The sequence below is a fragment of the Trichoplusia ni genome, chromosome 7, assembly GCF_003590095.1.
Source record: "Trichoplusia ni isolate ovarian cell line Hi5 chromosome 7, tn1, whole genome shotgun sequence".
Lineage (NCBI taxonomy): Eukaryota > Metazoa > Arthropoda > Insecta > Lepidoptera > Noctuidae > Trichoplusia > Trichoplusia ni.
The window spans coordinates 1,492,820-1,505,413 of record NC_039484.1 but is presented as its reverse complement, the minus strand read 5'-3'; the positions used below and the strand labels follow the sequence as shown (position 1 = coordinate 1,505,413).

The window sequence follows — 12,594 nt, the reverse complement described above, 5'->3', positions numbered from 1 at the left end:
ACAAGTTTCCGATAAAGAGCTGCAAGCGAAGTCACGTACTGTCGTAAAAGGCCTGAGTGTATCTAGGACATGTCTAGGCCAAGGTTGTATGTCACGTGACAGGTTATTGTACTGTAACCTAAACCGTTCAATCACTGCTTAAGGCGAAATGCGAACATCCCATTGAATAATAGTTTGAATTTGCAATTCGCCTACACTCATCTTTATACTTCCTACGTTTAAATTGCAAGGTCCGCTTTTATTTGTGATGCGTTTGTTTTATATAGAGACAAGTTGTTTTTAATATCGACTATAATTTGGAATTGTTCTTTTGTAACTCTAATGTTCACGTGTCCTTTTATGATATTGTGACCGATAAAATCTCTGGTATGTAAAAAAGTTTATTACATCATCCATACATATAAATTCAAATATTTATTCGTACAGAAATTAAACTCGGTAATTATCCAATCATTAACGAAGTTATTACTCCAAACAATTCAGTAAAAGTGTTGAAACTGAGCCGAATACTTATCAATTTATTGAAGAGGTCATATCTATAGATACAGTTCTGCACGTGCGTTTGTTTATGATTTGTTCTCTCTGCCGCATTCCACTCCTCGAGTGAATCATTACTGTTGACATGTTAACCATATGTGATGTAGCATAATATTAATTCATGCAAGCATATCGACGTAGTACTTTGCCTATCAACAAATGGCCATTGAATGTTAAGGAACATGTTATCCTCTATACCTACTCAAGATACGAAGCAAATTAGGCAACAAATCGCACAAAAATTGAAATGTTAAGTTTAGAATCGGATATCTTGTCTTACGGTCGATCGATGAATTCAGCCCATCGACGACCATTGCTGGACATAGGCCTCCTCCAAGTTCTTACACAATACCTCCACCTCCTCCGCCTTCCGTATCCACTCCATGCTGCCATTTTTATAGACCATCGGTCCATCGGTCTCCTTTGATTAAAAAAAAAGAAACGACTCCCGCGCTAAGTATTACTTTAGTAGTACAACTTACTATTTATAAGTTATACATGTATATCATCAAGTATGTACTTACTATGTGTAGCCATATGACCAAGGGTCGTGTTTAAGACAATGCCTCGAGGTTATTTCGTAGTTCCACAGTCGTGTAAATAGGTCGTTAAGACAAAAGCCTCTTTTGTTAGTTTTCAACGGTCCCTGATTCCGAACATAAGTAGGCTCTCTTCATTGTAGTTTTTTGGAAAAAATGTGTCAAGAGGTATTCTAAAATTACCTGTTTCAAGAACAGCTTTTTTAACACCGCACATTGAAATTGCCTACTTTTTTATAATTAACATCATCAAAGAGGTTTTTCATTATTCTTGTTGGCCAGTAAAAGTTCTTGTTCGACACCTGCCTTGCACCTTTCTGTAATGTGATCGGTTTTTACGCCCATAAGAACATTTTCTAATTGGTCTTCGGTAAAATTATGTTCTTTTTATTGTTTACTCGAAAGGTTGTATTAAATTACTTCATAATATTTATAATTTATGGCATAACTAAGATACGATGGCGAGACGGTTAGAATATTGAGATGATCGTAGAAACGGAAGTTCTTATTATATAATATGTTATGGTGTAGACGAATTTGCAACTCAAGTTATGATTTTAAAAAAAGATATAAATAAAATAATAGAATAAAATTTCAAAAAACATATTATCAGGTGTCATAAAGAACAACAACGCATTGCCATTGCCCTCCACCGAAAAAAACTTGGATGACGTAGCACGGCGGTTTATGTTTAGTAAGTAAGAGTCTGACACTACTCACTTCTCCCGCTAAAGACTTAGACATGACAATTCTTAAAAAGGTGCCAAAACTCTTTTCTATCTTATTTATATATAATATATTCTCTGATTTTTTTTAATCTACTGCGTCATATTATCTAACATTAGTAAACAAAAAAACATAGTTACATAGACGACATTATGTAAGGTAATTTGGAAAGTCTCGATAACAGTAATTTATTGTAAGCAACAATTGTTAAGCAACTTTGTCAAAGCCAAAATTAGTACTTATTAAAAAAGAAAACTATAAATACAACACTTGTTGTATTTTGAAATCCTTTTGCGGTAATAACACTAGCAATAGGCTAAATCAAAACTGAAATTATTTATGTGGGTAGCTAAAACAGTACATACAAAAATAAATAAGGAAAATATACAAGGATTAATTGCTTCAATTCCACTTATTAACGCAATAGTTATTTTACTCGAAACTACGTAAACTGAGATTTAATTAGTGTATAGTTCCCGTGGTTTACAATAGCCAAATTAGACAATAGCATTGTCTACGCAAAACCATTGAAATGTGATTATTTCGTATTGTAATTAGATGACGATCTTACACATAAAAAACAAAAGAACGTTTTTGTAGATGAGATGAAATATTTGTCTCAGTGCTACACTGTATTGTACGTCAAATTGTGGATACCAAAAAGGTACGTGAGCAAATTCTTTGTTCAATTGACAAGGATAAGAATTTGAATACCGCTTTCAATTAATTTATAATATTGAATTTAACACACGTGACAACAAACAAGCTAATTAGACAAAGTTGATTTACATGGATTGGGAGTACATTTTAATAAGCATAATTGCTGGAAAGGGCAAAATGAACTCATAAATAAAGCTCTACATTCTTAATGCATAAATTAAACAGGTAGCAATATATTGATACAAGAAAGTGGATATAACTTGTAAGCTATTACTATAATTTAGCAGACAGGCTACATCGATCATAATATAACGCTATTCGATCATGAATTGGGGTGAAGCGGAGGCGAAGCGAATGCTAGGTGGTCACTCGAGCAACACACCGGCTAACTTACGCAACTTTTATATAACTGAACGACAACAGTGACCTGACTATGATATCTTGAATTAAGATGGTTGACGTTGCGGAAACGAGACAGCGCTATACGAAGTCTAGTGCGCTCTCTTGTCTTTTCAACAACAGCGTCTTGCTTTAAGATCTCTTGGTACGAGGTGAACGGAGACGCCGTCGGTCGTTCGTCAGCAAATTACCAGTGTCCGCACCTCACTAGGTCAAATATATCCGAATGACGTGACATTTATTTAACAACTTAAATTGATGTCCTTTTTTGAATGCAACTCCTTTAATAGCAGGTAGTCGATAAACACCAGCTGTCAGATAAATTACGGGTGTCCGATGAGTGCTAGTGTTAATTTTTACTGTTCCAATATGGGTTTCGCTGATAAAATGTGTAATGAATACATTTTGCCGAATGTGAAAAAAAGATTGTGAATTTAAAAATTGTTTTATTCGTTTTGTATAAAAGTATTATTTTTGTATTCCGTGGATAATTTTTCTATTATGCATTTGTAACGCAAGTAAGTCAATAGGATCTCATATAAACAGCTTGTTTTTCCATGCATAGAATCGAGTATTTACTGATAAAATTAGTTGAACTATAGAATTTATTCAAACAACAAAAAATCTGAGATGAAAACAGCGTACAAGAACAAAGCAAGATAAACAAACAAAAGAACGCACCTTACATTTTTCTTCAAACAATAAAACTCTAGAGAACCCTATTTAGCACATGATATGAGTGTTAAAAAAATTACCATAGTACGTAATCGTTCAAGTGGGTCAAGGCAGTAAAACTAATAGAGAATTTCCAGTTATAATGTGAATAGATGAGTACAATACCCACCGGGACGTGCCTAGTAGCTGCACTACAATTATATACAAGGACACCCGTAGCTATGCAGACGAATGAAGAATTAATAATATAATTGACTCCAATAGACTTCGGAGACAAACGTACATTATTATTATCAATCAATGCCTTATGCAAAAGCATCAAATACAAATAAAGAGAAAATCTTCTGATACGTTTCCGCAGATTTGCTTTAGGTACCGTGAATCACCAAGTGCTGTGCCGGTGTTGTTTAAATGGTATGATTTAAGCTTGCGAGGTCAAAACACTACTCCGAGCCGTTTTTGTGGCTGGTCTGCAACAATGCGTAATAGCTTTGTCCGGCAGTTATTACCAAATAACGTCCTTCACTTTAATTTCTAATTCATCGTTGGAATTCTAATTTAATGGACTTTAAATTGACATGAAAACTACGGCGTGGTACGAATACTCTGAAATGATGGTACTATTATTATGAAGTCGTTAGTGACTGAAAGTACCTTAACAAGAGCCTACGTTATCATACCAACTAGTTTAGTGTTAAGCATTGTGGAACTCAAACTTCCATTAACCTAAATTGAAGTCTATTGTTCGATGCCCTCTTCATTATATCTTAGCTGGCAACACTTAACAACCCGTTTGTTGAAAAGCCTTAGCAACTCGATACTGATTGACAAGCAATGGCCGTTCCAAATTGACGTCACGCTTACAAGCAACTCTTTTGGTGATATCGCGACTAACGCCTTACATTCATCGCCCTATTCACCCCTAATGTAGAAATTTCTTTCCTTTACAGACAAAAATGTAGATAGATCAAAAGTAGGTTGCGCCTACAGTTATTAAAGTACGATGTCCATTGACCAAGCATCACCACTGGTGCCGATCAAACCACAAGTGGCGTTGCAGAACGGTGCTTTCATAAAGAACAGCCATAATCGGAGCAGCTTTTGTGGGGTGGCGCCATCATCGAACGGTAATGGAACCTTCAAAACTTTCGCCGTCAATCGCAAGAGCTGGAGTGGAAACGTGACTCTTCCGCTACAACAGTTCACGCCCGACGTTGAACAAGCTCCGCAGTTGGCAACTTTTCGCTCAGGAACTGGAACGTTCCCGAGGAACAGAGAACGGAACAATAACACCTCGAACGGAATATTAACACCTAATGGGAACTCTGTTCAGACGTTCAGAGGAAATGAAGTGAGGAGGTGCGGAAGCTCGAACGGCCGGCGTTACGCTGAGATCGGAAACTGGAATAAAAGGTGAGTGCGTCAAGCGCTGTTGTTTTGTTTAGGGAATACGTCATGGGATGGCTCAAGCCGGAAGTTAATACTTCCCTGTTTTTTGAAGTAACAATGTTTTCTTATGTTAAGGGTAAGTTAAACAACAATCTATTGACTTTTGTAGAGTATTAGTCATACTCGTATGTGTAATATTTTGTGAGTGGTTCATATGCGTGGATGGGTTCCCGCCAGTCGTTTCTCACAAGTATCTTTCCAAAGAAAAACTGACGAGTTCTTCAAAAAAGGTATGTGAATATCGATTTGTGAACCAACTTCTCTGAAAAATCAAAATGTTTACGAAAACATCAAAATTCATCGTATGAATATTACCGGCCTACTGATCAAACACTCTCCCCCAGGTAAATAAAAACATTCAACCGTACCGTGTCTCACTAACTTTTACTAGAGCTTTATTTTTTTCCTTTTTCATCTCGAGTAATTCTGTAACAAGTTTTCCAATTTCATTCTCTCGTCGCTTTCATTTCCTCCCGTACGTACCTCCTCGTTCCCTTAATATTACTTTTATTAGCTCAAAACATTTAACAAACATTGGTTTAAGAATCTAATAAAGATTATTTCGACATTTGTTCGAAGGGATAATAGAAATTTGATTTCGATGGCTTTGGTCTTATTGAATCTTCACTTGAAATATCAATTTGTATCATATTACACATAGAAGTTCGTACGAGTCTAAATATATCAACTTAATCTTTACCGACAATAATATTTACTTGGACTATAATAATCTCATCAAATACTAACAAGTTAAACTTAGATATCGTTATTCCCAGGCATTCCCTTAACAATCATAAACGTTTATAGACATTAGTCCGATACTTATCCAAATGTTTACCGCGTTTATCTAATCGGGATCTTCATTATCTTTTATTTCTTAGAAAGTTCGTCCATAATTCTTACTCGCTCAATTTGGGGCAGCCTAAGTCACTTGATAAGACGCCCAATAATCTGGTCAGTACTTCGTCTTTTTATTGGGGGTTTATTTTATCACGCCATGATTCCTCGTCACTGGCGATGCTATCAACTTCGCTATTTAGCGGTCCTCCCTTCAACGGCTATTTATGACCAGTGTTTACTTCGGCCACACCGATTAATCTAAACATTTGCTTAGGAAGGATATTCCTTATCAATTTCTTTGTTGGAGTAAGTATAGGCTTAAGTATAAGTACTTTTCTCTTGTTCTCTTTTCTTGTAATACTTTTGATTTTTCCTTTATTTCGGATGTCTTGTTTGTATGTGATTAGCTTTTTCATATATCTTCTGATATAAACATGAAGGTAAAAATATAATTATTAAGTTGTTTCTATATTTCTTAAGTCTACATTATCTTTTCTGCTACGTCTTTAAAATTTGCATGTTTAGTCGGTTGCGTGTATCAATTTGCATAATTTCTTCACTTCACGTTAAATAATTTCAACTGATATGGAATCTAATCTGGTCATTTATTCTCATGTATTTAGACATAAAACAGTTATGACTTAAGCAAATATGAATAGAAACTGATTCTTTATCTGATAAATTAAATACAAAGAGGTTTAATCTAACTCAGCGCTTACAGTTTTTGCAGCACGATGCTGTATAAAACCGGCTTCTCTAGCGTCTAATTGTGTATGTTTACTTGTACCAGTTACAGAGATAAAAACTATTGCTACAACTTCTGCGATAATAACGTCTTTTGTTTGAGTAGGAGCTCTCCGCAAATGCTTGGGTATAACATTAATAGCTATATTATTCGGTATAAAAATAAGCGCTCTTTTTACAGAAATATCTTCATTTGTTTTTGTCTTTATATCCATTAGATTTAAAAACAAAACGTTTTTACAGTTAAGGCTTAAAGTCATAGATTAGTATAGTGGGTCAAAACAGCAGCACTCAGTTTTATGTGCTTGCCTTTTATTACAGTTTTTACTACTCCTCTCTTAACCCACCGTAAAACTATAATTTCATCATTACATTTGTTTTTATTTCGATGTAGACGGTTAATGTCGTTACTCATGCCTCCAGCGTCTGAGAAACCAAAATTACTCCGTCGAACATTTAAAAAAGCTCGTATCTAATAGAAAAAGTGTCTGTTAGGCCGCAATCACTCCGAGGGTCCCTCGAAGACGGTAATTTAGTCCAATTACGTACACCACGACTTTCACTCGTGGATCAGTGTTTGTAACCCGCACTAAATCTTCCTTAACAAATTGAAAAAACTACACTTGTAAGACAGATACCGTTTCTCCGCCTTCCTCGGCCACATGTACTGCCACGGTTAATGACTGCGTTTGTGAACTTTTCCAATTACGGTGCGCTGTTCTAGATCCAGTTTCATCGTTATAATGACGGTAATTGCGACATTACAGGTTAATTTTTCTCGTTCCTAACGTGTGTAGGTTCTAAAATATTGTCTTGCTATTTTAGAATGTCGGTTTAGGTCCGTGATTATTTCCAAGAAAACATTTGCCAATTAGTGCATAATTGTCCGCTTTGAAGAGTTGGCAATAACACATTTCTTTGTTGCTTTATTAACCTAGTAGGTATATCATTCAACCGTTTTAGGAACATTCACATTTACTTCCACTTGAAGCTTCCATTTTTGCTCAGATTACTCAGTAGCTATTGAATAACACGTTGCACAGGTTGGCGCGTATTGATTACCACTTCAAATAGATGGTTGCATGCGTCATTTCGCAACAGCCGCCGCATGACTGATGGCCGTCTGATCTGCGCTTGAAAACTGACAAAAGTGATTGAGCATCGATCTGTGAAAAGCGAACTAAAGCGATTAAGCGTTGATAATATTGTTGGTAGTGTTTTTTATAAGTACTAAGTAGAAAATTTTATCTTTTTTATGTTTTCGGATAGGTATGAAATTCATAGTTGTGCTGCTGTACTGGATAACGGCTTGTTACTATATATTTAACGGCTTCCAGTTATAATATGTTTAGTTATTTTGCCAATTGTGGATATTGTTTAGCCAGAGAAATTTTTCTTCGGTTATGTCAAAAGAAATCTATAATAACTTTTCCATCATAATTAACAGAACATTCTGAAAATATGAAAAACAATAAAATACTCAAGTTACGAAATCTTTTGAACCATTAACCTACTACAGTTATGCAAGACACGCAATGATTGATATGTGAGACAAGTATAATGAAATAAAAGTGTTCAATTTTTAAAACCTACAAAACTGCTCATCCAAGACCTAACAGTTACTGAACTTCAAATCGTTATACCCATAGCTGAAGTAATTGAACGTCAATCAAAAGTGAAAGCAGAATGATTAAAGTGGTTGCAGAGCGTAGTGATGTCACTGCCCTGGCGCTTTTATTATGCAAATTAAAACTACTTGTAATTGCTCTGAAGGGTCACCTGAATATCGTGTCCAAGTATTCAATTAACCAATTATGTTATTTCATAGTATTTTTGGGAGAATGATCCATGCTTTCAGGATGCATCGATTTACTCACTCATATTTATCGGAGTTTCGAGACGTCTAGAGGACGGGGCAGCTTCATTAGACCATCTATAATTCAGAATAATATCTCCATATTATTATGGCATATTTTTCTGCCGTATGTGAGCTATTGATGCAAGGTGCATTTTTCAGTTTTTTTTCACATAACATGCTGACTTTAAATCATTAAATATTGTAAGAAATAATTTATATGTAACGAAAATGAAATTTATTATTTAATCTCAAAGTTTATTTAATATCAGCTTCTGAATCTCACTTCATCCAACTTTTTATTACCAATTTGTTGGCTCAAAAACTCAATAACATGTGCTCCAAAAGTTATTGCAGTACACAAGCAATAAAACGGAATCACTCGAGCGAGTGCAATTACATCACCATTACAGGCGAGACGTTTATTCACTTTATCGATTCCATAAAATATATGATTACGAATCGATTGTGTAATCGATAAAGCCGAGATGTGTCGTCGCATCGAGTGCTAATTGTTCATAAATGAAATAAATAAAATGAGTTGACAGAACGTTAAATTGGATTTTATTGTAAGATATTGAAGTCTAAAATTAATTGGAAAAATATCTGCTTGATGACAGATTGTTGTTAATTGTCTTACTTTTTTATGAATAATCGTTAAACAAAAATAAAACAATTAGTGTTTAAGTTTTATGTTGTGTATCCTTGACTGAACTTTGTAGTACGGAAATACATATTACGTACACTTCAAGAATAATATATTATGCAGATCAGAACAAGACACGACATAGTGAGTGGGTACTTACAAAACGTACCTTACCAGTACAAAAACAAGCCCAAAGCCTTTGTTAACTTCCATCATGATTATCTTAGAATCCATAAGTAGGTTTTTTATAAGCAATAGTTAACACTATTTAAAATTATATTAATAAAAAACGTACCTTGAGCTTTCCGATCAACAATATTCTCTAAAGTCAAAAGTACACGACACGCTTAAAAACTTATAAATATTACACGAAAAAAGTTTGCGGAACACAAAAGCTAATGTCAAATATTTTCAATACTCTTACTGCAACAATAGACTTAAATACTTTTGTAGAGCCTACAATGGTTGCGAATAATATTTTTCTGAATGCCATGGGCTGAGGACAAAGGCCGCCGGGAAAATAATTTTCTTCCGAGAAACAGGCCAGTCCACTATTGTGGGAGGATTTGAAAGACCCTTTTCACAGCTTCCGAAGCTATTAGGCCTTTTCCTAGGAGAAAGATGACGCAATATTAGTTTTTGAAAGAACATTTTTCTCATTTCGCCGTGTCTGAGACTTTGACATCGTCTTTTGTTTTTCTATTTCTGATCACGAAGATTTTTTGTACCTTACCGTTTTTGTTCAAATATTGTGAACTATTGCTATTACGTTTGGTGTCCAGCGATCAAATCGGTCGAAAATAAGAAACATCAATTTTTACCGAAACTTCTACATTGTTTCAGTTTACATAAACTATATTATTTGTATTGGTCTAAAACCAACACAAACTAGTATTCAAACACCATAGGAATTTTAAATCAGTGTATTTGCAACAATTTAAGGTACTTACATATTCCCGAGCAAACCTTTGTCAATACAAAAGATCCAAAATCAACACCTGTCAGCATGTTTGCGTAGTAAATGATGTTGCAAATACCCAAATTGGAGTCTTGGTCCCTTATATTGAATATTCGAGTATCTAAGGACTCATTGCGTATTCGGGACGCGTGGTGGGGCATAAATATCCCCTGTCGTTCTCATTACAATAACTTGGTGCGTGGATGTCCCCTGGCTGCAACGGATGCCGCATCTCTAGGGATGTCATTCACATAATAGAATTCTAGGCCGATTTCCCTGATAATTATTTAATGCTGTGGCACTGGTTGAGGCGAGATTGCTTGTTTGACGGGAATATTAATCGAGTACTGTGATTTATTATGTACGGTCGTGTTTTCTTGACACTACACGAGATCACAACAAAAAAGCGGTAAATATTTGTAGAGTAACAATATTGAGGTAAAAAACACCGATTACCCATCTAAAGTGCAGCGACTACACCTCAGCACACAATTCCTATTCAACGTGAAATAAGTTCTCGACTCAGCGTGCATTATGTCAATTCCACACATGTAAGTTGGGAGCTCAAATTCGATGTATGTGTTGGAAAGTCGATGCGGCTGAAAGGCACGGTCTGGCGAGCACGACTGTACCGAGCATCCCGTTTGGACGTGTGGCCGATACCAAGCGGCCATCCCGCGGCGCACTGTACCACGTGCTACAGTCAAACTGTCCGTGCATACATCGCCCGTTTGTTATGCTAATTGGAGCTGCTGATTTGCACAATAAAACAACTCGCATGGACCACTCCTCGGCTTTAACGAGCCGCAACGCCTATGTGATAGTACATTTTCACGTGCATTCCGTTCAATAGTATTTAATTTTCTGTTTTGTAAGTTGAAAATATGTATTCAATTTATATTTTTATATCAATTGGCATGAGACTGTTGTCTGTTTTGAGTCAGCTAGTTAGGCAGTAATGGTGTCAATTAAAAATGTCATGTTCTTAAACAGTTTGCCTCGATTAATTATACGACCCCATTGGCGTGTTGTCGCTAAGGGCCCAAGCTTGTTCTGCAAATTATTATAGTAAATTATTATAATTATTTTTACAAGCCCGTGTCACCTCACTGCCCAGCTTACCTTCTTGTCATTTTCTTTTTTCCAAGTCAAGTATACATAATATGTTAGTCCTTTACATAAATAATACTAAATACTTATACTAGGCCGCCAGAAAAATAAGGCGGGTAATAAAATAAACGAAATGCGGTAATTTAATGTAATTATTCAGCCGTAATGAACGCTAATTGGGGCGAAGATAGTGAACGAATGTGAGTTTGTTTACACGAGTATCGATCACGTGATTCAACAATTGTTTGCTATAATGTTCGTGATACTTTCTATTAACAGCGTTGTTAGAGCGTTTTGAATGCCGTTATTGAGAATCAATTGTGTAAATTAAAGAAGTTGGTATGCTAACTATTCAACCGCAGGTGTATTCGAAATTATTGCGAAGAAAATTTTGCAATTTGATTAGAAAAGACTACCAGAAAAACTATTTACGGTTTCATTGGTAGCTTCAAAAGAAATTCAGCAACTTCTGTTTCGACATTTAACAAACAGAATTTGAATACAATTAAGCTTGCTATCGTAAAAAAATCCAGCCATACCTTGGTTTCACAAAGCAGTATTCCAATTGAGTCTATAGACCTACTGCGTGACATTAGCAAAATCGTTTGCCCCTTACTGTCAACTTGCCGATCGGCGCCGTCACTAATTGTTCCAAAGTGGCCATTTAACCAGCCTCTTATGAATGGGCACTCAACGAATTTAATGTTACATGCCGTTCTATTTCGTAAAGTCCATTAACATTCCGAGTTACACGTTCAAAGTAAATAATATGTTTGACTTGAGCTCTGGAACTCCAACGTATTGTTTGATTTAGAATCGGAGCTGTGACGAATTCGCTAATTATGTAACTAGGTCTGTGAACAAATGTTACACAATATAGCATGAAGAATTAAATGCTGGTCCAAATAACATTGATTGTTGTTTTTGCTTAAGGTTTTTATTTTTATTTCTAATCCCGTAGATTTTTTGCTTACAAATTCAAAGGCACTTAGATTGACGTATAACGTAGAAAACAGAGGGAAGGGTTATACCCAGAAGTGGGTGATTCTGGGCTTAAATGATGATGATGTTGATGATTCAAAGCACAATTAAGTCGTCATGCGCCAATACAATGAGAAACAACATCACAATCAAAATGTATAGTGTCATAAACATGCAATTTCAGCCCACCAAATTCGAAAAATGATTAAAATCCACCCACATCCCGAAGCTCAGAAAGTGGAAAACCCATCGCGCACTCTGACTCACTTCTTGCATTACTACGGAATCCTCGTCTTCAGCCTCGTCTACTTCACTGACTCATCAAAACAAACTCGACATCGATTTCATTTTACAACGGATTTTAATGCCGCGTCAGTTTTCTTCAGCCCAAAGCGGTCGTGTTAATCGTATTAAATTCACACGTCCGTCTGTTTTATGTGTTACGTAAGTTTTATAGGACTCATTTGTTGTGACT

The 12,594-nt window shown here is 35.7% G+C and overlaps 1 protein-coding gene across 8 annotated transcripts in view; it reads left to right on the top strand.

Moving 5' to 3' along the window:
• LOC113495609 overlaps positions 1 to 12,594 on the top strand; it is a 230,738-nt gene that overhangs the window by 146,751 nt on the left and 71,393 nt on the right. For 3 of the 8 annotated variants that reach the window (XM_026874428.1, XM_026874426.1, XM_026874425.1), the window contains exon 2: positions 4,487 to 4,949. The exons of 4 other annotated variants lie outside the window; for them this stretch is intronic. In XM_026874428.1, coding sequence (XP_026730229.1) covers positions 4,540 to 4,949 — 410 coding nt within the window. In that variant the 5' untranslated portion in view covers positions 4,487 to 4,539. Of the gene's footprint in view, positions 1 to 1,880; positions 4,950 to 12,594 lie in introns of those variants that run through there. One more of the 8 variants, XM_026874427.1, reaches the window with a different exon arrangement.